Source organism: Oryctolagus cuniculus, chromosome 4 (assembly GCF_964237555.1).
Source record: "Oryctolagus cuniculus chromosome 4, mOryCun1.1, whole genome shotgun sequence".
In the NCBI taxonomy this organism is placed as follows: Eukaryota; Metazoa; Chordata; class Mammalia; order Lagomorpha; family Leporidae; genus Oryctolagus; species Oryctolagus cuniculus.
Genome location: NC_091435.1, coordinates 147868655 through 147896215, shown reverse-complemented (window position 1 = coordinate 147896215; position 27561 = coordinate 147868655). Strand labels below are relative to the sequence as shown.

Sequence of the window (27561 nt, the reverse complement as noted above, 5' to 3'; positions counted from 1 at the left end):
TGGTTCAAGTCCTGGCTACTCTGCACTTCTGATCCAGCTTCTGACTAATGAGCCTGGGAGGCAGTAGATGAAGGCTCAAGCACTTGGTTCCTGCCATCCACATGGGAGATCTGGATGAGTTCCTGGCTCCTGACTGTTGTGAGCATTTAGGGAGTGAACCAATGGGTGGAAGAGTCTCTCTCCCCTCTCCCCTTTCCTCACTCCCCTTTCATCCACTCTTTCTCTCTCTCTCCTCCTCCCCTCCCCCATCATTCTGCCTTTCAGATAAATAAATAATTTTTTTAAAAAAAGAGTAAGTTGGGGTGGGTGCTTGGCATAGTGGTTAAGACACTGCTTAGGAGTCCCATACCCCATGGAGTTCCAGCTCCACTTCTGATTTTAGCTTTCTGCTAATGTGGACCATGGAAGGTAGCAGGTGATTGCCCAAATAGTTGTCCCTGCCACCCATGTAGGAGACCAGGATTGAGTTCCAGGCTCCTGGCTTCAGCCTGGCTCAGATCCAGCTATTGCAGGCATTCAGGGAATGAATAGTAAATGAAAGATCTCTCTATATCTCTTTTTCAAATAAAATCTTGCAGTTTTCCCTGAAAAGCTATATGCACTTAAGAGCGAAAGAGCAAACCTGCTTGGTTTCCTGTGCCAGTGCTGGCCTGCGCTCTGTGTGGGGGTTGCAAGCCTAGCACCTAAACAGCTAGGCTTAGTTTTAGGGTGGCAGAGACCAACCCACAACCCACAACCCACCTGCCAATTCTTCAGCCCAGTGTCCTGATTTCCCTTCCTCTCATTCTTGCTGTCCACACCAGGCAGTCACAGGTGTCACTCCCCCTCTTCATGGAGGAACGACACAGGACCCTGCGTTGTTCTTCTGTCTGCTCGGCCCTCCCCGGGTTCGCTGCTGGTTCTTCCCGGGTTGGCTACCGACCCTTCCACCTCCGTGGAAGGGCGGTTCCCCCTAGCCACTTTCCCCACTTCCGCGGGGGAGCGGCACACCGCCGGCCGGCTCTCTCAGGGGCTGCACAGATGATCCCCTTAGATGTTCCTGGTGCATGCCGTCTCTCTCCTCCTTTATAGTCCTCCTCTGCCAATCCCAACTCGGCTGCCCACACGCCGAGTACGCTGCTCTCCTCCAATCAGGAGCAAGTCCTACAGTTTATTGGCTGAACTGGAGGCAGCTGTGTAGAAGCTGTTTTCTCCTCTCCCAGCGCCATACTGTGGGAGAGCAGATGCATAGAATAAGTCTTAATTCCAGTAACTTAGTCTAGTCCGAGTTGCTCCCAGTTGCTCCCCACAACAGGGACTGCACTGTGTAAATGGTTACCACCCAGGCTACAGCCTTTTCCTGTTTCAAAATTCTTTTGTGATGTGGCTTCCTTTGTCATGGTTTATTCTGTTCTTCTTTCCAAATCTAATTTCCAAGCTGTTCTCAAAGCCTTTTGTCCTCTGTGTGTCCCACTCCTGTTTTCCTGCTTTAACTAATGTATTCTATTTCTTAACAATTTTTTGTTAATTCAATGGGATTTTATTTGAGAAGGAGAGGGAAATGTTGAATTCATGCTACCACCTTAAACTAAAAGTGTTGCATTACCTTTTTCACATCCAAAGTTCAGAGTCAAAATTGAATACACATTAACCAGAGCAGAAATTATTCACTGACATATTCTTCTTTGGGCACATAGAAGTTTGCCTATTTAGAAAGAGTTTCAAAATCCCATCAGTTGTAGACAAAATGGATGGATCTGGAGTTCATTGTGTTAAGTAAAATAAGCCAGACACAGCAAGACAAATACTGTAGGTTCTCCCTCATGCACACAAGACTCAAAAGTTTGCTTGGGATTAGAGCCATGATTGACTGAGTGGGAGGCTGGATAACAGGCACCAAAACACAGACAGGAGGAGCAGGTTCCTGTTGCACAGCCCAGTGAAGTGACTCTAGTTCACAACAGCCTATTATGTATTTGATGAAGTAAAAGAAGAAAGGAGGAACAGAAAGAATACACAAGGCAATGGAAATACTCTACCTAATTTGATGGGTATACTGTACAGATGTATGAAATACCATGTTGTAACCCATAAACACGTACTCAAAAAAATGAATTTAATCTTTCAGTTCAATTCTAAAAAGAAACTTAATCCCCTCTGTGAGCAAAGTTCATCTCAAGTCAGATATTTACTAAAAAGATTGATATCACTCAAGCAACAACACTGACTGCCCTACAAACACCTCTGGCCTTGGAACGTTTTTCCTGAGAGGATTTGGCCTTTTCTAGTTCCCTATTTGATTTTTTTTTTTTTTTTGACAGGCATAGTTAGACAGTGAGAGAGAGAGAGAGAAAGGTCTTCCTTTTTCCATTGGTTCACCCCCCAAATGGCTGCCATGGCCAGTGCGCTGCACCGATCTGAAGCCAACAGCCAGGTGCCTCCCCCCTCACCGGGTCTCCTATGCGGGTGCAGGGCCCAAGCACTTGGGCCATCCTCCACTGCTCTCCCGGGGCCACAGCAGAGAGCTGGACTGGAAGAGGGGCAACCAGCACAGAATCCGGTGCCCCAACTGGGACTAGAACCCAGGGCGCCAGTGCCACAGGCAGAGGACTAGGCAAGTGAGCTGTGGTGCCGGCCTCCCTATTTGATTTTGCCAATCCAGTTATAGGCCTCTCAGAATGGGAATCTGTCCATCCAGCCTTACCCACTCACCTGGCAGATGGAGGCAGGGGCCACACAAGACTACCCAACACGGAACCACCTAATTTGTGGCAGGGATTTATTAGAAGCAAGCCCCTATGAGTTCTAAACCAGTGTTCTACCCACACACATGCCTTGATCCAACTCCCTTACATATTGCATGAGTGCTTGTATCTTTTCTTCACAGATCTATCCTCTCTTATTTAATGTCTCTCTTCCCTGCTAAAATGCAAGCTCCATGGAACATGCCATGGTTTGAGTTTATCCCCCATAGGTTCATGTGTTGGAGCCTTAGCCCTCCATGTGAGGGTACCGAAGAGGTGTGCTTTTAAGAAGCAGAGCCTAGTGAGGTGATTGGGTTATTGGGGTGCTGCCTTCTGAAGGAACTAATGTAGTTCTCATGGGACCATGGTTAGTTCTCAGGAGCAGGTTGTTATACAAAGCAAGGCTGGCCCTTCCCTGCTCCCTGGCTTCCTGTCTCACCATGCAATCGCTCCCTCTTGCATTCACTCATACCCTGGTGTCATCTTCCACACTGTAACAGCCAAGAGGCTCTTCACCAGAGGCCAAACTGAGGGTGGAGCCCCCACGCTGGGACTTCCAGTCTCCTAAACTGTGAGCTAAATAAACCTCTTCTTTCAACTATCCAGACTCGGGAATAGTCACGGCAGATGGACTAAGCCCTGTCTCCCTTGTTCTTTCTTCTACATCCAATGGTTCACCACGTGCCTAATCCATCATTAGCTACCCAGGAATTACTTGTTAACTGAATGGAAGAATGTGGCACATTGCCTCTCCATCCTCAGGCAACTTACTGAAACTTAGCAGCTTGAAATAGTAGCTTATGGAGGAAGAGGAGTTATGTTATTTGTGCAGAGCTTGAAATGATATGTAAAATTTGGGATATGTCCATCTTGTATAGGGTTTAGTTCTCATTAAATTCTCTAAGGGGTCATTATTATTAAAAAAAAAAAAAAAACAACTGAAATTCAATGCTTTAGAAAAGGTGCCCAAAGTAGTATTTTACTCCATATATTCAAGTTCCCAACACCACAAGCCATTAATTCCTTTGGGTTTTATTTAAATTCCACAGACTTATCTGTGCATTCTTTTGGCATATTTTAGAAGCTTGAAATTCTGCTGACTCAGATTCTGTTGCAGCTCTATGCTTAGGGGGGAGGGGGAACTGGGTCAGGATTGACTGCAGAGAAAATGACTGTATTTGTCCCACAAGCAGAGGTAACAGAAGTATCCATCAACAGCCTCCCAGTGCAAATGCACCAGCACGACCCACCTTCTCAGCTGGAAAGACGTGCTCCTTCATGAACTGCTTCACTCTATCAAGAACCTCCTGGCCTTTCCTAGTTTGTGCAAACAACTGCCCAGTGGTGTCAATCTGTGGTGGTGTGGTACTGAAAGTTCTGTAAAAAGAGAGGAAAAAAAGTTACAAAGAGGGCAGACATTTAGCCTATTGGTCAAGATGCCTGCATTCCGGCACCGGGGTTCACTAGGCTAATCCTCCACCTGCAGCGCCGGCACACCGGGTTCTAGTTCAGTCGGAGTGCTGGATTCTGTCCCGGTTGCTCCTCTTCCAGTCCAGCTATTTGCTGTGGCCCGGGAGGGCAGTGGAGGATGGCTCAAGTCCTTGGGCCCTGCACCTGCATGGGAGACCAGGAGAAGCACCTGGCTCCTGGCTTTGGATCAGCGCAGTGCGCTGGCCGTAGCATGCCGCCAGAGCGGCCATGGTGGGGTGAACCAACGGAAAAAGGAAAACCTTTCTCTCTGTCTGTCTCTCTCTCACTGTCCACGCTGCCTGACAAAAAAAGTGCCCTGGTTTGATACCTGGCTGTGGCTCCTGACTCTAGCTTCCTGCTAATGGACACTTTGGGAAGCAGCAGTTCTAGCTCAAGTAATGTAGTCTCTGCCACCCATGTAGATGACTTGGTTTGAGTTCCTAACTCCCAGCTCCCAGCTCCCAGTTGTGGCTTGGCTGATTCTCAGATGTTGTAGGAACTTAAAGAGTGAGTCAGGGGATAGGAGCTCTCAGTGTGTCTCTCATCTATCTGTCTCTATCTCTCAAATAAATAAATAAATAAATAGTTAGGAAGATGGGGTTTGGCATTGTGTCATAGTACGTTAAGCCTCCACCTACGAGGCTGTCATCGTATATGGGTGGAGGTTCACATCCTGGCCACTCCACTTCCACCCTAGTTCCCTGCTAATGCCCCTGGAAAGGGGCAAAAGATGGCCCCAGTGCTTGGGCTCCTGTACTCTTATGGGAGAACCAGATGAAGCTCCAGGCTGCGGCTTCAGCTGGGCCCCCTGTCCTGGCCATTTGGGGAGTGAACCAATGGACAGAAAATAACTCTCTCTCTCTCTCTTTCTCTCTCTCTCTCTTTCTCTCTCTTTTCTTTTCTTTCTCTCAGCCTTTCAAATCAACAAATCTTCTTTAAAAAGTTACAAAGATGTCCAAACTCATTATTATATATTTCTGAATAAAATGCAAAGTCTCTCACAGCTCCCCAAAAATATTTCTCAAAGGAGCTGCCATATTTTGGATTTTTTAACATCTCTCATATTATGGGGTGAATGCAGAATCACTTTCTTTTGCTTAAAGCGTGATTTGGGGAGACCATAAGATGGACGTGGCCTCCACCAGTGTTCATTTTGAATCTTTACTGAAGGGAAGCAAACAACACAAACTAATCATTATCCTGTGTACATGTCTCACAAATAGAGCTGCTGGATGTCGTTTTGAAGACCTGTGAAAGTCACTAGGAATCTCAAACATCCGTCCATAAGATCGTGTGTGAAAAACACCCATCCAGGGTTGTCGTGGCTTGCTCAGCATTTCTGGGGACGACATGGGACACGCATGCAGTCGGTAACAGGGACATGACTGACGGTCACCCAATGTCACAGTGGCCACACTGTGGTCAGAGAAAGCAAGTTTCCCTCTGTGAGCCATAGGGACCTCCCAGCAGGGACAAGCTGCCACAGGACACGACACTGGGGATTGGAAATTAAACAGCTGTCCAGACTCTCAACAGCCCACAGACCTTGAGATCCCATCGTGGCCACTTTGAGCCATGACCTGGCTATTTCAATGGACCAGCAAAATTCAGAACTACACTGGTTTGTGTTGAGTTCCACCCACTGGGCTGGCCCAGCGCATCCCCTCCCCACAAAGAACACCAAACTGTGCGCCCCCATCCCCTGCCCCAGATTCGCCCGGCCTCACCCACCCTCCATGGACCTGCTTTTGCCCTCTAGGCCGAACCTCCCCTTCCTGATCTGTACATCTATTGTGCAGCTGAAGAAAACTGCCTTGGCTTTTACTTTTTGCGTGTTTCTGACTTTTGGTTCACACTGGCAACATGTGTTATGTGTCTCAAAAAGTACTCCACTGATGGAGATCACAGCTTCAAAAGACACTTGGGAAATGCCTGAATTAAATTTCCCAGAACGTGACAGTGGGCTAATAAATCCTGTTAACAATACACGATTCGAAACAGATGTAAATAACTTAAATATTAGAGGGAAATATTTAAGACTTTTGTCTGTATCATTAAATAGTTAAGATATTCAAATAGGAAAAAAAAGATACTTCTAATCCTAAAGATAAAGATTTTCTCTGTATTTTAGGTCAGTCTGTTTTTAGGCATCTAAGAGTTTTACTGAAGAACTACGGTGATTGACAGCAGCGATATAAGAAATAAAAAAGAGTCCTAGCCCCCTAACGGTGATAACCTTCAAGTACCTATCAAAGGCTCCAATCTGGTTTAGCCAAGCAGTGCTCCCTTACCTTTTTGAGAGTTGCAATCCAGTTTCTGCCAGAGGTCCCACGATACTGGCGAACATAAAGCTGTCAGCAGCGGAGTTATTGCCCAGAAGATACCTGTTATATACTCCCTAGGAGCAAATGAGCAGGGAGCAATTACAATTCATGGAAAACCGTCCTTCAGTGATCCAATCTCTGTTCCGCAGTTTCTCTGCCACGTGGGCTGTCGCTCCCCCTCTTCGTGGAGGAACGACACTAAACCCTGCCTAGGCTTCATATCCGAGTCACGGCACCATTATGTCGCTCCCCGTCTTCGTGGAGGAACGACACAGGACCCTGCGCTGTTCTTTCGTCTGCTCGGCCCTTCCCGGGTTTGCTGCTGGTTCTTCCCGGGTTGGCTGCTGGTCCTTCCCGGGTTGACTACCGTCCCTTCCACCTCCGTGGAAGGGCGGTTCCCCCTGCCACATTCCCCACTTCCGCAGGGGAGCGGCACACCGCCGGCCGGCTCTCTCGGGGGCTGCACAGGTGTTCCCCTTAGATGTTCCTGGTGCATGCTGTCTCTCTCCTCCTTTATAGTCCTCCTCCGCCAATCCTAACTCGGCTGCCCACACGCCGAGTACGCTGCTCTCCTCCAATCAGGAACAGCTCCTGCAGCTTGTCAAGTTGGTGAGAGGCAGCTGGGTAGAAGCTGTTGCCTCCTCTCCCAGCGCCATATTGTGGGAGAGCAGATGCATAGAATAAGTCTTAATTCCAGTAACTCAGTCCAGTCCGGGTTGCTCCCCACATGGGCCACTAAGCTCACAGGGCAGAAAGATGTGGATCATGGTTTTTTACTGCTGTATAGTATTCTACAGAGTACATGTCCCATAATTTCTTTATCCAGTCTATTGTTGATGGGCATTTGGGTTGATTCCAGTTCTTAGCTATTGTGAATTGAGCTGCAATAAACATTAAGGTACAGACAGCTTTTTTGTTTGCCAATTTAATTTCCTTTGGGTAAATTCCAAGGAGTGGGATGGCTGGGTTGTATGGTAGGGTTATATTCAGGTTTCTGAGGAATCTCCAGACTGACTTCCATAGTGGCTTTAGCAGTTTGCATTCCCACCAAAAGTGGGTTAATGTCCCTTTTTCCCCACATCCTCCCCAGCATCTGTTGTTGGTAGATTTCTAAAGGTGAGATGAAACCTCATTGTGGTTTAATTTGCATTTCCCTGATTGCTAGTGATCCTGAACATTTTTTCATGTGTCTGTTGGCCATTTGGATTTCCTCTTTTGAAAAATGTCTATTGAGGTCCTTGGCCCATTTCTTAAGTGGGTTGTTTGTTTTGTTGTTTTGGAGTTTCTTGATCTCTTTGTAGATTCTGGTTATTAACCCTTTATCTGTTGCATAGCTTGCAAATATTTTTTCCCATTCTGTCGGTTGCCTCTTCACTTTCCTGAGTGTTTCTTTTGCAGTACAGAAACTTCTCAATTTGATGCAATCCCAATAGTTGATTTTGGCTTTGACTGCCTGTGCTTCTGGGGTCTTTTCCAAGAAGTCTTTGCCAGTACCTATATCTTAATGGTGTCTCCAATGTTCTCTAATAATTTGATGGTGTCGGTCATAGATTTAGGTCTTTAATCCATGTTGAGTGGATTTTTGTGTAAGGTGAAAGGTAGGGGTCTTGCTTCATGCTTCTGCACGTGGAAATCCAGTTTTCCCAGCATCATTTATTGAATAGACTGTCCTTACTCCAGGGATTGGTTTTGGATCCTTCATCAAATATAAGTTGGCTGTAGATGTTTGGATTGATTTCTGGTGTTTCTATTCTGGTCCATTAGTCTATCCATATGTTTCTGTACCAGTACCATGTTGTTTTGATTACAACATCCCTGTAGTATATCCTGGAATCTGGTATTGTGATGCCTCCAGCTTTGTTTCTGTTGTACAAGTTTGCTTTAGCTATTCGAGGTTTCCTTTGTCTCCATATGAATTTCAGCATCATTTATGGGATATGTACTCTATAGAATACTATACAGCAGTAAAGAAAAACAATGAAATCCGGTCATTTGCAACAAAATGAAGCAATCTGGAACACATCATGCTGAGTGAAATAAGCCAGTCCCAGAGGGACAAATATCATATGTTCTCCCTGATCGGTGACAACTAACTGAGCATCAAAAAGAAATCTGTTGAAGTGAAATGGACACTATGAGAAAGAGTGACTTGATCGGCCCTTGTCTTGACTGTTGATGTACAACTTAATACCTTATCCCTTTTAGTATTTTTTTGTTCTAGTTAATACTATTGGTTGAACTCTAATAAACACACAATTATTCTTAGGTGTTTAGATTTAACTGAAAAGTGATCTGTGTTAAATATAAGAGTGGGAATAAGAGGAGGTGATGTACAATTTGGGACATGCTCTAGCTGAATTGCCCCAAATAGTAGAGTTAGAAATGTTCCAGGGGATTCCAATTCAATCCCATCAAAGTGGCATGTACCAATGCCATCTCACTAGTCAAAGTGATTAATTTCAATTCACAATGGATTATATTGATAGGTCTAAGAGTCAAAGGGATCACACAAACAAGACTAGTGTCTGCTAATACTAACTGAGAGAATTAAAAAGGAGAGAAGGATCCAACATGGGAAGCGGGATACACAGCAGACTCATAGAATGGCAGATGTCCTAAACAGCACTCTGGCCTCAGAATCAGCCCTTAAGGCATTCGGATCTGGCTGAAGAGCCCATGAGAGTATTTTAGGCATGCAAAGCCAAAACACTCTGGCAAAAAAAAAACAAAAAACAAAAAACAAAAAAACAACACCTAAATGAAAGATCTGCAAGTGAGATCCAAGTAGAAAGAATGGGCCATCAAAGAAGGAGGTACCTTTCTCTGAAGGGAGGAGAGAACCTCCACTTTGACTATGACCTTGTCTAAATAAGATCAAAGTAGGCAAACTCAAAAGACTTCCATAGCCTTGGCAACTCATGACAAGAGCCTAGGGTGATTACTGACGCCATTAACAAGAGTTTCAGTTTGTTAAGTCAACAACAGAGTAACTGTGCACTTGCTCCTCATGTAGGATCTCTGTCCTTAATGTGTTGTTCAATGTGAATTAATGCTATAACTAGTACTCAAACAGTATTTTACACTTTATGTTCTGTGTGGGTACAAACTGTTGAAATCTTTACCTAATATATACTAAATTGATCTTCTGTATATAAAGATAATTGAAAATGAATCTTGATGTGAATGGAATGGGAGAAGGAGCAGGAGTTGGGAGGGTTGCGGGTTGGAGGGAAGTTATTGGCGGGGGGGGGGGAAGCCATTGTAATCCATAAGCTGTACTTTGGAAATTTATATTTACTAAATAAAAGTTAAAAAAAAAAAAAGATTTGGATCAGCCGGCCAACACAGTGAGCTTATTGCAGAGGAAACTACGCCCCTTCACATTAAAGAGCCATACTCACAGCTTCCAGTGAATGCCCTTTCACTCTATCAGAACTGTAACAAATAGTCAGAGCAAACCTGAAAATGACCTAAAGACCTCTGTCTCTGTTCAAAGTGGGGGTAAATCTAAAAACAACAAAGTAAGATTAAAAACTGCCAAGCCAACGAGCAGGCCATGAGATGATCTCTAAGGATTTTCAACCTCATTTATGGGCCTCCATTTTAGGTGAAACTGCCCCTTAGAACAGAGAAGGTCAAACGCTTCTCAGTCTCCCCTTCCTATTTTTCATTTCTGCACTTCCAACATACCAAATCCACCATCTCTAAATACAAACAGCTATAGTCCATTAGTTTCTTTTATGTCAGTATATCAAAAAGTTCACAGAAAATGGAACTAAAAGATGAATATAGGGGCAGGTAGTGTGGCATAGCCAGTAAAGCTGCCTCCTGCAATGCCAGTATCCCATTAGGTGCACCAGTTTGTATCCCGGCTGCTCCACTTCCAACCCAGCTCCCTGCAAATGTGCCTGAAAAAGCAGCAGAAGGTGACTCAAGTGTTTAGACCCCTGCACCCACTTGGGGGACGTGGAAGAAGTTCCTGGCACCTGGCTTTGGGTGGCCCAGCCCTGGCCATTGCAGCCATCTGGGGAGTGAACCAGCAGATGGAAAATCTCTCTGTCTCCATCTCTCTTTCTCTCTCTCTCTCTTTCTCTCTCTCTCTCTCTCTCTCTCTCTCTCTCTCTCTCTAACTCTTTCAAATAAATACATCTGTTTGGACATTTGGCACACCAATTAAGATGCTACTTGAACCTCTACATCCCACATCAGAGTGCCTATGTTTAAGTTCCAGCTTCACTTCTGACTTTAGGTTCCTGCTAATTTAGACCCCGGGAGTCAACTGATTTCCCTGCCATCCACGTGGGAAATCCAGATTGAGTTTCATGCTGTTGGCTTCAGCCTGGCCCAGTCTCTGCTGCTGCAGACATTCAGGTAGTAAACCAACAGATGGAAGATCTCTATCTATTAGCCTCTGTCTCTCCCTCCATCCATCTCTCTACCTTTCAAATAAATGGAATTTAAAAATAGATAATTTTATTTTGGTGCAAAAAAATTTTGAAATATATACATTATGAGGGATCTTCAAAGTGCATTCCAAAAATCTTGGCACAAAAATAAACCCAACTACTTGAGCCACCACTGCTTCCCCCTGGGGCACGCACCAGCAGGAGGCTGAAACCAGGAGATGGGGCTGGAACTTAAAATGAGCTGGCACCCCAAAATGAGACATGGGCATCTAGGCCAAACACCTGCCCCTGAAAAGCCATTTTAAACTTAAAGACTATTTGGTATCTGATCTGTGGAAATTGACAGATAATGAAACATTCCTATTCTGAGACACTCATTTATCCAATACGGTCAACTCTCAGCCCACAGGAAGAGACGTCACAGCTGCTCATAAGGACATGAACTCCAGCACAGGAAGAACATTCATAATGCTCCCTTCAGCCTCCTCTTCCCAATCTTCCTCTAAATCGTAGTCCCTGGCCAGTGATGAATTACCTCAATTCTTTTACTTTTTCTTTTTTAAATTTACTAATTGATTTATTTGAAAGGCAGAAAGGGAGAGACAGAGACAGAGAGAGAGAGGTCTTCCATCTGCTGGTTCACTCCCCAAATGGCTGCAATGGCCATAGCTGGACCAATCTGAAGCCAGGAGCCCAAAGTTTCTTCTAAGTCTCCCACATGGATGCAGGGAGCCTCAAGTATTTGGGCCATCTTCTGTTGCTTTCCCAGGTGCCTTAGCAGGGAGCTAGATTGGAAGTGGAGCAGCCAGGACTTGAACAAGCGCCCATATGGGATATTGGCACCACAGGCTTTACCCACTACCCCACAGCACTGACCCCAGTACCTCAATTATTAAACCTCCAAAACTGGAAACTGGATTTATATTAAGGAGGCATTTGTTGATTAATATGTAATTAGGAAAAAAACTGAATTTATGCTCAATTTCCCCTCAAAATCCATCACATGAATATGACTGTTTCAGAAAGGAAAGTTTTATACCTCTATTCACTCAAAAACATGTTGAGGGAATAACACATCCTAGGTTCTGGGCTGCTTCTGGGAAATCCAGAGAGAATCCTTCCCTCGTCCTCAGCCTGAGGCACAGATCATCAGAAGATTTTAGCTTTTTCTTATACTGGATATTTAAGAAATGGCTCTCATATGTTTTTCTCTTTTTGTCATTATGTCTTTTTCTCACCCTCCATCTTCTCAATTTATTATACAAGTATCAAATTTTTTCCTGCTAAATTCCTATTCTGTAAATTATGAATTTATATTTCACTCATGTCTGATACTTGTTATTATGAAAAGCAAAATGATCAAAGGATAAAGAATACAAACACTCTGAAGGCAATAAAACACTGTCATTAGTATATTAGTAAATAACGGTGAAACATAAGCTAAAAACAATTACCTGTGCTATTCCAGCCATCTTAAAATATGAAAGAGCGAGAAAGAAATTCCAGTTAGGAAGAGCAGTACTAATTCCCAGGTAATGGCAATATATTGAAATCAGTTCATCCAATGATGGTATTCCTATTAAAAAAATAGTGTATAAAATAAACAATAAAAATGTCACAGTGGAGTTTCAAAATGTACCTAATAAGCCATATATATGTATAGCCAAATATAATAACCTTTAATCCACACAATAAAATGTATCCTAAATGCTGCTTCCAAAAAGATCATTGTATACAAAGGATTATGTTTTGCTGTGAATTGCTAGAAGTGGGAGGATAAGTTCAACAAATTAATAAAGAATAAGAATAAAATGGGGCCAGGACTGCAGCACAGTGGGTAAAGTCACAGCTTGCAGTGCTAGCATCCCATATGGGCACCAGTTTGAGTCCCAGCTGCTCCATTTCTGATCCAGCTCCATGCTAATGTGCCCAGGAAAGTAGTGGAGGATGGCCCAAGTGCTTGGGCTCCCATACCCACATGGGAGACCCAGATGAGTTCCTTGCTCCTGGCCCAGCCCTGGCCTTTGGGGCCATTTGGGGAATGAACCAGCAGATGGAAGATCTCTCTCTCTCTCTCTCTCTCTCTCTGTGTGTGTGTGTGTATGTGCATGTGTGTGTGCGTGTGCTTCCTTCTCTAACTATGCTTTCAAATAAATAAATAAATACTTAAAAAAAAAAAAGAACAAAATGAGGGTGAGCATTTGGCATAGCAGTTAAGATGCCTGTATCACACATCAATCAGAGTGCTGGAGTTTGATACCCGACTCTAGCTTCCTGCTGATGTGCACTCCGGAAGGTAGCAGGTGATGGCTCATGTAGGTGGAGCCCTGTCACCCATATGGGAGACCTGGGCTCCAGGTTTCAGCTTGCAGGCCAACGGTTCTCGAGAGTATTTGGGAAGTGAATGGGCGGATGGAAGATGTCTGTCTTTCTTGCGCTGGGTGCTTCTCAGCCTTTCAAATAAATAAATTTTAAAAGCTAGGGCTTTAAAATAATAAAATTAAAACAGAAACTTTAAAATTTTGATTTATCTTATTTATTTGAAAGGCAGAGCAACAGAGAAAGACAGAGTGAGAGAAAGATTGTCTGCCTGCTGACTCACTCCCAAATGCCCACAAATAGCCAGAGCTGGGACAGGCTGAAGCCAGAAGCCAGGAACTCTATCTGGGTCTCCCATGTGGGTGCAGGGACCCAAGTCCTTGAGCCATCACTTGCTGCCTCCTGAGATGCATAAGCAGGAAGCTGGATTGGAAGTGGAGTAGGCAGGACATGAACCAGGCACTCTGATACAGTATGTAGGTATCCAAAGCTGCAGCTTGTCCAGCTACACCAAAACTCTCACCCCTGTAAACATTTTTAAGAAACAAAAACTATCTAAAATTGCAAGAAAATTATTTTAGTTATGAAGATAATAAAGACAATTTTATATTAATAGCAATTTAAACAATATTATGCTTTCATACCTATGCCTTCTTGAATATGAGAAGATTGGTTTATCCGTGGAACTCTCCTTGGCCAAAAGTAGAACAGGGAAAGATGAGCTAAGTCTGACAAAGGATGACCAATGGTTGAAAGCTCCCAATCCAGCACTGCGATAACTCGAGACTGGAATTCAAAATAACAAAGTCGTTAATGTTTTAAAATTTGAAACAAATTCAATGGGTAAAACAGAAGATATACAAAACCATGCTTCCCTTCGAAAGACAACCTGAGGCCATCGTTGGCAGTCTTTACGAGAGGGACACAGCTCATCTGCAAGATGACCAGTTAGCCCAGGTCCTGCGGTGCTAGGTCCTCTGGTGCTGGTACTACCATCAGCCCTTCTGCAGTTGACCTCACACTGCCTCAACACCCCTACTGATCAGCAGGGCCAAAAGCAGTTGAAACTTCTCAGAGTAAATGCAGAAAGAAAAAATGACCACAGTCACTGACTGTATTTCAAGATTCCATTATAAGCACTTGCTCTGGCGATGAACTTAACTATATAGCAAGTATTACACTATTACGGCAATAACACTTGCCAGGTAGAGTTATAGACAGTGAGAGAGAGAGACAGAGAGAAAAGTCTTCCTTCCGTTGATTCACTCCCCAAATGGCCGCTACAGCTGGCGCTGCGCCAATCCGAAGCCAGGAGCCAGGTGCCTCTCCCTGGTCTCCCACGTGAACATAGGAGCCCAAGCACTCGGACCATCTTCTACTGCTTTCCCAGGCCATAGCAGAGAGCTAAGCTGGAAGAGGAGCAACTGGAACTAGAACCACTGCCCATATGTGTTGCCGGCGCTGCAGGCAGAGGATTAACCAAGTGAGCCATGCGCCGGCCCCACAATAACACTTTTAAAAGTAAGTTATTTCATGCTGTAGATAAACATAATTGCTAAAAAAAAAAAGGCACCTTTTTGTAAACAAGTGCAAAATCCACACAAACAAAACAAATCATTATTATCTAATTTGGAACCAATAAAACAGAAAGCTTTCTTTATTCTACTCTGTAATAACATGTACCAAGTGAATATATACTTTTATATTGAGAACACATAAACTTTAAGTAACAGGAAAAGGCAAGCTGCAGAACAAAATGCAGGGTATGATCCTATTTTTGTTTTATTTTTTAAAAAGTTTATAAATGAATACTCCCTATGCACCCAATCGCAATGACTGTGGCTACCTCAGGGACTGGGACAGGAAGGACCAGGAACACAGCAGGGAGCCTCCACTGGAGGATTCTCTACAGAGGAGTGACATGGTAAGATCTGTATTTCAATGGGGTCACTCTGGCTGCTATGCACTGGATAAGCTGTAAGGGAGGCATTTAGGAAGCAACTCACCTGGCTTAGGCCACACAGGTCAGCAGAGCCCTCTGGCAATGCAGATCCCTGGGTGCCATACTTCCCTAGGACTTTGTGCACACTCGTCCTGCCTGGCTCCTCTGGAACACCTATAGGGATCCCTGCAGCTTTGTGGAACAATGTGGGCTTTGAAACCAGACAGATCTATATTCCAATCCTAGCTCCACCTTCTACTGGACAGGTTAGTTAACTTCCCTGATCTTCACTTTTCTCAGCCATAACTTAACACTGCTTATGCACGGTTCATGTGAAGGGGCACTCAACGAAGGCAGGCAGCACGTCTGTTTCACTTTCCCTTCCTAGCAAACTATCTGGCACACAGTAGGTGGCCAAAACGTATTTTTCAAAGGATTAAGTACGGAGATGGATCAAAAATTTGATCAAAGATCTGTTAGCATTACTATGGGAAAAAGAGATTGCAACCTCTTGCATAACTTGACTTTGTAAGGCCTTTGATTATTGTGATTATATTGTATCAGTAGTTACTTTATCAGCTCAGCTTGTTAAACCATATTTTTTAAAAGATGAAATTTCTCTTTAAATCACTCTATTTGCTATCTATGCTCTGAACACACAAACAGAAGAGATATTTCCTTGCCCTATAAATGTTTATTTAAAATTTTACACACACACACAAATTGAGAAATTTCCCTGGAGTTAAGTTTCAAGATATCTGACACATTTTTCGGGCAATTACACATAACTAACTACAAAACAGTCAATGGCTCATCAAATTATATCAATTAATATAAATTAGCTGACTATATTTTACTAGAATCTTGCCTGTGCCTGTTTGTATTCAAGACTAAAAAAAAAAAAAAAAAAAAAAAAAACAACAACAACAACAACAAAAAACTTGGCATAATTCCCAGTAGTTGAGATGAACACTTGCTAGTTCATTACTTGCCAAGGAACACATTCATTATCTGGATCATTTCCTTTCTTCCCTCCCTACCTTCCTTCTTCTCCCTTTAAAAGCAGAGTGTCAGGGAGAAATAGGGAGTGACCCAGAGAGAGAAAGAGAGAGAGAGAGAGAAAGAGATCTCCCATCCACTGGATCACTCCCCAAATGGTCACAACAGCCAGGGTTAGGCTAAAGCCAGGAGCCAGGAACTCTATCCTGGTCTACATGGGCAACCAGGGCCATAGCACTTGGGCCATCCTCTGCTGCCTTCCCAGGTGCATTAGTAAGGAGCTGGATGGAAAGCAGAACAGCCAGAACTCAAGCCAGCACTCGGATGTGGGATGCCAGAGTTGCAAGCAGCAGCCTAACCTGCTGTGCCACAGATCCGGCCCCTCTGACAGCTTTTCTGACACCTCAGCACAGTGAAATACTTTACCTTTGTTAGGGTCCACATGGTTGTGCCCATGAAACTCTGGATATTAAAATCCTAACCCCAATGATGATACTAGTGGGTGAAGCCACAAGAGTGATTAGATCATGGAGTCCTCACAATGGGATTAGTCCCCTGTGAGTTGAGAGAAGAGCATGCTCCCACTGCCCCCACACACTGCCTCTACTCCAGGGAACAGAGCAAGACATGGCCACCTGGGATGGATCCTTGGCTCAGTGGTTAAGACATCGCTGGGGGGGGGGGGTAGCATCCCAAACCAAAGTACCTGGGTTCACGTCCTGGCTCTACTCCTGAATCTACCTGTTTGCTAATGTGCATCGTGGGTGACAGCAGGTGACGACTCAAGCATCTGGCTCCTTAGCACCCACAGGGGAGATCCAGATTGAATTCTGGTCTCCTGGCTTTAGTCTGGCCCAGCCATGGCTGTTGTGGGAATTTGGGGAATGAACTAATGGATGGGAGCTCTCTCTGTCTCTGCATTTCAAATAAAATGTATTGGTTAATTTTTAAAAGACATTCATCTGCAAACCAGTAAGCAAGCGCTCTCCAAACAATGGTCTGTCGCCATCTTGATGTTGGACTTCACAGCCTCCAGAACTGGGAGGAATAAACGTCTGTTAAGCACTGTGCTTATGGCACTCTGTTACAGCACTCACACTGACTAAAACAACTACCAAAGGACAGCTATTGAAGAGCACTGAAAAACTATTCGTAAAATGAAACAGTTGGGGAAAAAATAATTCCTCTGGCTTTCCTAAGTATAAAATTAAATTCCATAACAATGTATTTCTCAACTACACTGACATTGTAGAGGCAATGGGAAATTCAAAAGAAACATCCTTTGAAGTACAAGTTTATTTTTGCCTACTCAATCATTTCTTACTCCAGAAGTTAATATAAATACAAGTCTTCAGGGCAGAGGACTTTAGAAGAACCTGGGTGCACATTCGTACGTTTGTATTTTAAGTTAATTTGAGTCCTAATTAATGAGCAGATGGAAAACCTTTGGCTATTTGTTTCTTTTTAAATACGTTTGTTTTTCAAATTGAAATGTCACTATGCATCAAACTCCAAAACCTTAAGCATTTCTCTACCCTAAGATTTATATTTGGAAAGTCAACAACGTGTTCCAGGAAAACCGGATGTGCTACTGAAATACTCGCTCAGACATGCTTCAGATGCTTTACAACTAAGTAACTGCAAATAACTCGGGATTATGAAACGGGGCAACATGCCTTTGTTTTGCCATCCCCTTTAGTAAACGTCTACCGGTTTACTTTACACATTCCTGGAAGGTTTGTCATTTGAAATTGTTTAGTTTTTTTTCCTTTCTTAATTGTTGTGTTTTTAATGATACAAATAAAAACGCTGGTGTTTAAAAAAAAAACCCTCAAACTTTAAACACTGTGGAAATGTTTAGGATTTAGTGTATAATATAAAAATTTGCTTATATCTTAATATTTCTCTGAAGAGTAGAACTTGACAAGCAGGCTTAGAAAACTAGAATAGAAAAAACAAGGGGCAAAGAACGGAAAAGAGAGATAACTGAAGTAAGTTGAGCACCAGCCACCTGCCAGGTCCCAGCCACTTGCTCCATCCCAGTCACCTCACTGTGGCTGCCTCGCAACCCTGATACTGTGGTGCTTTTCTTGCAGTTTGCGAGAGGCACACAACGTTGATTTTCTGCCCTAGGTAACCCACCATTTCAGGAAATCTGCATGATGGACACAGGGGAGCTCAGGGTACTATTGTTACAACTACTTGAGAGTCAATTCTTATTTCAAAATACAAAGTTAAAGTAAAAACTAAGGCAGAGTAAGAAACTGAGTAAGTTGCTTTGAGGTCATACTGCTAGGGAATGAAAATTAAGCATAAATAAATGCTTACATAATTAATTAATTCACAATTATTTACCTAAAATCAATTCCTGGGGTTAAGCTGCCACTTGTGATGCCAGTATCCCATATAGGCTCTGGCTCAAGTCCAGGCTGCTTCATTTCCAGTCTAGTTCCCTGCTAGTGGCCTGGGGAAATTAGCAGAAGATGGCCCAAGTACTTGGGCCCCTGCAAGCATGTCGGAGACTTGGAAAGAAGCCCCAGGCTCCTGGCTTCATATTGGCCCAGCTCCAGCAATTAGTGGCCATTTGAGGAATGAACCTCTCTCCCTCTCTCTGTAACTCTGCTTTCAAATAAATAAAATCAATTCCTTCAACACAGATTCATAATAATCATGTAAGCATCTGCTGTATAAAAATGAGTAAGATACAGTCACTGCTCTTATCCAGTGAACCTAATCCAACAGATTCCTGTTTACTGGGCATCCATCATATAGACTCTAGAGACAAAGATAAGAAAAGATAGACATCTTCTAACCTTAAAGATATCTTAACCTCAAAGAGAAAAAAACCGTTTTCACCCATAATCCTACAAATATGAGGGGTCCTCAAAATATCCGTGAAAAACGCATCTTGTAAAAAATTATGCACAGACTTCAAAATTTTTTGGACTCAGATAAACTTGTCTGTTAATTCTATTTCCCACCCCAAATTTCTGAAGTCCTGTCACATGTACAGGGGAATGCACACAGGCACACATCTAACTCACTATAACCCAGGGCAGACTGCCTAACTTGTACAATTGACTCCAGGGGACAGAAACATAATCTAGGGGCAAACATTGTGGCTCACTGGGTAAACAGGCCACTTGGGATGCCTGCATCCCACATCAGAGTGCCTGAGATCAAGACCTGCCTCTGCTTGTGGATCCAGCTTCCTGCGGGATATGGCTGGGAAGGTAGCAGATGATGGCCCAAGTACTTGTGGGAGACCCACATGGAGTTCGGGATTCCTGGCTTCAGCCTGGCCTCGCCTTGTGTGTTGCAGGCATTTAGGCAGTGAACCAGCAGATGGAAGATTTCTACTTTGTCTCTCTGACTCTTTTTGTCCCTCCGCCTTTCAAATAAATAAAAATAAATAAATAAATGTTTTAAGAGAACCATAGTCAAATTTCCCATTCACTTGTGACTATTTTTTATAAAGAGAAATGGTCAACTGTTGACTGAAATTACACAGTAAAGTTCCTAGCTCTCCCTGCTGGGCCACAGAGTGCCTTCCTTCCCAGTCTGCACTGGCAGCTCTCCAGGCTGGCTCACCGCAGCAGCAGGGTGGGTGCTGCTCTCTCGCAGGTACCCAGGATCCTTGCTCCCCATCTGCATTCTGAGATTCTCCTTCCTTTGTAACCACATATTTCAGAACACACAGCTGGTAATAAATAAACGTAGCTTGACCTGAATTCTATCAATCATACGTTACTTCCTTGAAAACTTTGCTACAATATTTACAAGAGGAATAAGATGATTAAATGTGATATAACTAATAATTATGAGATTACTGGGTATAAGGCAGATGATACTTTACCAACTACTACATAACTCTAAATTATTAAAAGATAAAATATGTTACCAAATTAGCATTACAGCTAAATAACTAAAAGTCATGCCTTTATTAAGTTGCTTCTAAAAAAAAGTCACCCAAACTAATAAATACCCTTCCTGTCCAAAGGAAAATGAAACCTGGTTGACAACTTTAATCCTATAAAAAAATGGTTTTAAAGTATGATATTGAATATAATTAAATATAAAAGGAAAACCAATATGGTGCTTACAGTGGCTTATCATTGCTTTCATAATATTGTGACTAATCCTAAAACTTAAGCGACTTAGTAAACAAAATATAATCCACTAGGAGATCTAGAAATGGATCGTTCCTTAATTGCTTAAGAATGCAAAGGCTCTACCAAAAAGGAAAACTGTTAAAGTGAAATGAACACTATGAGAAACGGTGACTTGATCAGCCCTCACCCTGACTGTTGATGAGCAGCTTAATATGTTAACCCTCTTAGTATTTTTTTTGTTTGTTCTACTTAATACTTTTGGTTGAATACTGTAATCAATAGACAATTCTTCTTAAGTGCTGAAACTTAACTGAAAAGTGATCGCTGTTGAATATAAGACTGGGAATAAGAGAGGGAAGAGATGTACAATTCGGGACATGCTCAAGCTGACTTATCTCGAATGGTAGAGTTAGAAACATACCAGGGGATTCGAATTCAATCCCATCGAGGTGGCATGTACCAATGCCATCTCACTAGTCCCACTGATCAATTTCTGTTCACAATTGATCTTAATGATAGGACTAAGAACCAAAGGGATCACATAAACAAGAATAGTGTCTGCAAATACTAGCTGATAGAATCAAAAAGGGAGAGAATGGTCCAACATGGGAAGTGAGATACGCAGCAGACCCATAGAATGGCAAATGTCCTAAACAGCACTCTGGCCTCAGAATCAGCCCTTAAGGCATGTGGATCCGGCTGAAATGCCCATGAGAGTATTTCAGGCATGGAAAGCCAAGACACTCTGGGGGAAAAAAAAAAACTTAAATGAAAGATCTCCACGAGTGAGATCCCAGTGGAAAGAATGGGTCATCAAAGAAGGAAGTACCTTTCTCTGAAGGGAGGCGAGAGCTTCCACTTTGACCATGGCCTTGTCTAAATATGATCAGAGTCAGTGAACTCAGGGGGCTTCCATAGCCTTGGCAGCTCATGACAAGAGCTTAGGGTGATTACTGATGCCATAAACAAGAGTGTCAATTTGTTAAGTCAACAACAGGAGTCACTGTGCACTTACTCCTCATGTAGGATCTTTGTCCTTAGTGTGCTGAAAATTGAGATTTAATGCTATAACGAGTACTCAAACAGTATATTTCACTTTGTGTTTCTATGGGGGTGCAAACTGTTGAAATCTTTACTTAATGTATACTAAACTGATCTTCTGTAAAAAAAAAAAAAAAAGAGAAAGAAAGAAATTATCAATTCCCAACTTGACTCTCACTGGGATTAAACATGACAATAGGTCTGATCTGATTTCATCATTATTTAAAAAATCATCTATTATTTTTCACTTTATGTTTCTGTGTGGGAGCAAACTATTGAAATCTTTACTTAATGTATACTAAACTGATCTTCTGTATATTAAGAGAATCGAAAATGAATCTTGATGTGAATGGAAGGGGAGAGGGAGTGGGAAAGGGGAGGGTTGTGGGTGGGAGAGACGGTATGGGGGGGAAGCCATTGTAATCCATAAGCTGTACTTTGGAAATTTATATTCATTAAATAAAAGTTTAAAAAAAAAAGAGTTCTCAAAATAAAAAAAAAAGAATGCACAGGCTCTATAGCTACAGGACATGCAGAGGATTCTGACACACCAAAGATAGGCTCTTAAAATATTTACAGAACAAATTATATGCCAGAACCTGCTATGTTTTGATGCATAAATTTTATAATTCATCTGGATTACAAATCAAAATTATTTAAATTTCCTAATCTAAAGATAGATAGCTAAGAAAGTCCGAATTCAGAATTCCTTTGTGCTGTTAACACAAGTTACATAGTACACACACACAGTCCTAGGCTTACAATGGCACAACTTCAGATTTTTCAACTTTACAATGATGTAAAAGCATTACACATTCAGCAGGAACCATACTTCCATACTTTCAGTTTTGATCCTTTCCTGGTTTCTCATTTTTTTTTCTTTTTTGACAGGCAGAGTTAGACAATGAGAGAGAGAGAGAGAGAGAGAGAGAGAGAGAGAGAGAGAGAAAGGTCTTCCTTTTTTCAGTTGGTTTACTCCCCAAGTGGCCACTACAGCCTGCACGTTGCGGCTGGCGTGCTGCGCTGATCTGAAGCCAGGAGCCAGGTGCTTCTTCCTGGTCTCCCATGCAGGTACAGGGCCCAAGGACTTGGGCCATCCTCCACTGCACTCCCGGGCCACAGCAGAGAGCTGCACTGGAAGAGGAGCAACCGGGACAGAATTCAGAGCCCTGACCGGGACTAGAACCCGGTGTGCCGGCACCTCAGGCGGAGGATTAGCCTAGTGAGCCGCGATGAGGGCCCTTCTCATCTTCTGGGCTAAGCAACACTCAGTAGATTCTCTCTTCCCCTCTCCCTCACCTGCCACTCTCTCTGGACACAAGGCAACAAGCTGCAGCTCCAACCAACGCTCTTCACTCTATGATGTGGCAGTTCAGCTGCAATGAATGCATTTCCCCACCTACAATGGGCTGATAGATGTAACCCCGTTGGAAGTCAAGGAGCATCTTTATATATTTAGAGACACTCTGTCTTAATATCCAAATTGACTTTTCTATAAACATTTTTTCTCTCCTGCTAGTTAAATATACTCTTGTGCTTTTATATTATTCTTGGGCTTTCAGTTGATATTGTACTATTTTGAATTATGACAACAATGAGATTTATATTGGTATTTCCCCCCTCTTCCTATAGGGAAAGAACATGAATCCCAAAAGCTAGCATGTGAATGTAGAGCAGCTCTTCCAGCCCTAAAATGTCTCAGCCTTCTGAGAAATCTAACGAGCCCTCAAAATTCTCCGTTCTGAAACAGGATTCCAGGAACTACAAATCCTTCTCAGTAATGTAGGAATGCAAGTGTCCAGGGCTGGCACACAGGCATGATCCATCTCACACCTGGTCCACTCCTCCGGTTCCCGGGCCACTGCCTATGCTCCCTGCTCCCTGCTCCCTGCAGAAGGACAGCTTCGCCTTGCCTGCACTCTTTGCCAGCAGTCACTGTGTACAGTAACACACAGCAAGGCCACATTAGTCTCATGCAGTCCTTCTGAAGTCTCAAAAGAGGCTTTTCTAAGTCTGTCTTCTCTGATCTGGTAATAAACAAACTGAAAATTCTTCAGGAAATAGAACAAAAGAAGCCAGGAAAGCTGAATGAATGAGAAGCAAAGAGCAAAGAACACGGGTAAGCACCATGTTCTCAGCAGTAGATGGAAAACTCCCTTGAAGAAAACTGGGGCAAGCACATGCAAACCCCAGGTGCTTTTCAAGCTGCAGTCAGACACCAGTCAGGCAGAGAGCTGTGCCAGAAAACCCACGTTCCAAGTGGTGCAGTCAGTGCTTGGCTGCAGGAAGAATGGGCATGGCTGTGCCCCTTCAGGGCTCCAGGACATCCACCTACTGCTTGTACCTCAATCAGACCCACTCAATTTACTGCAAAGATGGCTGCTGGTACCTCTTTAGGGTGGAAAATGAGGTTGTCCAGTCTGAAATCTCCATGAATCAAACTCTGTTCATTGTCATCATCTGGCACGTTTCTCATCAGCCACTCAGACAGCTGTTTCATGGCAGGGATGTCCTGATGAGCCGCAGCTTCATACTGCTTTGTCCAGGTTGACACCTACAGATGCATAAGGAAGGAAAAGGACAGAACTGAAAGTCAAACATAAGAAATGCAAGAAAACAAAATCCAATTAGGTCAAATGTCATTTTATTCCTAATTGCTCCAAATATCATGTGACACCTGTGTCTTATCACCCTAAAAGCATCATAAGTTAAGTCTTGTTTCTATCAGTTCTGTTTTATTTACTGTTTTTTTATCAAGAAAAAAAAATACTGGTGTAGGAGCAAGAGATGTAAGTGGAAATCTGCATTTACAAACTATTTTGCCAAAGAAAAAAAGGAATGCACACACCCCCATGTGCATGCTCACCCCCAGCACACACACACACACACACACACAGGCACAGAGAATTTCTTTTTTTATTTTTATTTATTTTTTTATTTTTTGACAGGCAGAGTGGACAGTGAGAGAGAAAGACAGAGAGAAAGGTCTTCCTTTGCCGTTGGTTCACCCTCCAATGGCTGCCGCGGCCGGTGCGCTGCAGCCGGCGCACCGCGCTGATCCAATGGCAGGATCAGGTGCTTTTCCTGGTCTCCCATGGGGTGCAGGGCCCAAGCACCTGGGCCATCCTCCACTGCCCTCCCTGGCCACAGCAGAGAGCTAGCCTGGAAGAGGGGCAACCAGGACAGAATCCGGCGCCCCAACCAGGACTAGAACCCGGTGTGCCGGCGCCACTAGGCGGAGGATTAGCCTAGTGAGCCGCAGCGCCGGCCCCAGGCACAGAGAATTTCTAGAAAGGGTCACTGATAACAGGGAATATGAAAACTAAAAGATGGGTTGCTTTTTCTTTTCACTTTAATACCCTTTCTTACTAATCACATAATCTTTTTTATTATTTATTTATTTGACAGGCAGAGTTATAGAGAGGGAGGGACAGACAGGGTGGGGGGAGAAGGGGGGCAGAGAGAGAGAGACCTTCCATCTGATGGTTCACTCCACAAATGGCCACAAGAGCTAGCCTGGGACAGGCCAAGGTCAAGAACCTAGAACTCCATTGTGGGTGACAAGTACCCAAGCACTTGGGCCATCTTCTGTTGCTTTCCCAGCCACATAACAGTGAGCTGGATCTGTTAGGTAGGAAGTCAGATATGAGTTTATCTGTGTGTGACATAAAGGCCTAAAGAGAAGACATCTATGTCCAGCATATGCATCTGCATCTCAAAGTCATCCGAAGCCCAGTGTTCGCATCCTGCCCTGGCCCCTCCTACCTGATAACCTGCCAGGTGGGGGTCCCCGCCCCTTCTGCCTGATAACCTTCCAGGTACAGCCCACTATCTGCACTTCAAACGCCCTCCCTGCCCTTCCTCTAACAAGGCCTGGCACCAGCCAGACTTCCCCCTGTCTGATAACTTCAGGGAGAAAACTCAGATGGGAACAGAGGTGGGGAAGCAAGACCCATCTCCTTAAAAATCCCCGGCCTCAACCGGACTGCGCGCTCAGCCCTCTGCCTCTCTGCTGAGCTGCCCGCCTGGCCTGGTCAGGTGTAATCTCTCCACTCAACCATGTAACCTCGCCCCACCCCCAGTCCGAGCGATGGAGCACTCTCTCAGGTCCTGTCTAGAGATGTGCCCATCCATCCTTACGGATGTCCCTTCCCTAATAAACCTTGCTATTTTACCTCCCACTACTCTCTGTCACACGCCTGAATTATTTCTTGCGCGAAGACAAGAACCCTGCCATTCTCCGGTAACAGATCCAAGCAGAGCAGCTGGGACTTGATCCAGCACTTGTATGGGATCCTGGCATTGCAGGCAGCAGCTTAACCTGCTTGAGGCACAATGTCAGCCCCCAAATCTTCTAAATACATTATGGGTATAGGTAGTACAAATACTTTCCATTGTTCTTAGGACTGAATGCAAAAAATCACCCTATTCACAAAATCCTCCAACAAGTGGAACTCTTTTATTTATCTGCTTATACCATGCTGTGGGGGAGGCTGAACCCAGAGAGGCCTAGAGGAAACTTCCTGAGCCTGCCTCGAATTTGAAAACCTGTCTTCAAAGTTTCAAATCCCTGGTGGCAAACACCCCAGCCCCAGGGGGCTTTTGCCTAAGGATCATTAAGGTGGTATAATAGGAGTGGCTAAAACCCTTTTACATCACATCACCCCACCCCTTGCCCACCATCCGCTCTGTACCTCAGCTATATATACACCTCCCTTTTACAATAAAGTGAGATCCTGCATCGACTAGGCTCCCCATCATGTCTGATTGTCCCCCGGGGTTCAGGGGACAGCCTAATTCTCCGACAGTGATGAGGAAGAGTCACTGCACCACTCTCCATCTGTAACTTTAGTGCAATAGAGAAAATATCTTTATCTCTGGAGTCTTACTGACCTGGGTTTAAATTACGTCTCAGCCATGTACTTGTATGTTACTTGATCTAAGCCTCAGTTTTCATATTTGCAAAATGGGAGTAATAATACCTATGTCTCACAGGTATTGCAAAGATTAATAAAGTCCATAACTCAGCAGGGGACCTGGCATACAGTGAGTACTCTCCAAACCTTAGTTTTAGCTGCCTTCTCTCTCCCCTCATCAATCTACAAAGGAAAACAGCCTCATACATACCTGAACTAGCCTTGGGGCTGGTGCTATGGCTCAGTGGGTTAAGCTGGCACCTGCAGCATCAGCATCCCATATGAGCATCTGTTCTAGTCTCAGCTGCTTCACTTCCAATCCAGCTCCCTGCTTATGCACCTGGAGAGCAGCAGAGGATGGCTGAAGTGCTTGGACCCCTGTACCCACGTGACCCAGATGAAGCTCCTGCTCCTGGCTTCGGCCTGGCCAGCCCTGGCTGCTGTGGCCATCTGAGTGAACCAGCAGATGGATGACCTCTCTCTCTGCCTCTCCCTCTCTCTCTCTCTCTGTAACTCTGTCTTTCAAATCAAATAAGTCTTAAAAATAAATAAATAAAAATTAAATGCTCTATTCTGTTTCCCATCACTCTAAATTTTATCTGTTCTTAAATATTCACTGCAAGACTTATCTCTCCCAGAAAGCTTTCCTGCCTAAGCAGGGGCATACGGATTTGTACCTGTGGATGGCACATCTCTCGTGATAAGCACCAAACAATTTACCACTACTTTATGTAGTCTTGCATTCTATTTTCTATTTATCAGATTTATGTACAATCTCTCAAAAGTGACCACCAGTTTCTTTAAGGGAAGAACCTATTTCTATTTTCTTGACATTCAGCATAGTACTCAGCAAATATTAAATACTGGTCAAGTTTCATAAGCCCAACTGAGCAAGGGAAACTTCATAAAAATCATATCTGACAGTTATGTAAAGAGTTTAAACAGAAGCTTTATCTGAAAAAAATGTGATCCAAGAATATAAAATTGAGGCCAGTGCTGTGGTGTAGTGGGTTAAGCTGCCGCCTGTAGCGCCAGCAACCCATTTGGGTGTTGGTTATAGTCCTGGCTACTCCACTTCCAATCTGGCTCCCTGTTGATACAACTGGGAAAACAGCAGAGGATGGCCCAAGTCCTTGGGCCCCTACATCCATGTGAGAGACCTGGATGAAGTTCCTGGCTCCTGCCTTCAGCCTGGCCCAGCCCTGACCTTTGTGGCCATTTGGGAAGTGGATGGAAAATGTCTGTTTCTCTCTCTCTCTCTCTCTCTCTCTCTCTCTCTCTCTCTCTCTTATTCTCTGTATAATTCAGA

General features: G+C 43.8%; 1 protein-coding gene across 2 annotated transcripts in view; it reads right to left on the bottom strand.

The window, feature by feature from the left end:
• Positions 1–27561, bottom strand: part of ACAD11 (acyl-CoA dehydrogenase family member 11) — a 98996-nt gene that overhangs the window by 54900 nt on the left and 16535 nt on the right. For both annotated transcript variants that reach the window (XM_070072812.1, XM_002716554.5), the window contains exons 5-9: positions 23726–23890; positions 13887–14028; positions 12378–12499; positions 6485–6591; positions 3974–4100 (exon numbers count right to left, since the gene is read on the bottom strand). In XM_070072812.1, coding sequence (XP_069928913.1) covers positions 3974–4100; positions 6485–6591; positions 12378–12499; positions 13887–14028; positions 23726–23890 — 663 coding nt within the window. The remainder of the gene's footprint in view (positions 1–3973; positions 4101–6484; positions 6592–12377; positions 12500–13886; positions 14029–23725; positions 23891–27561) is intronic.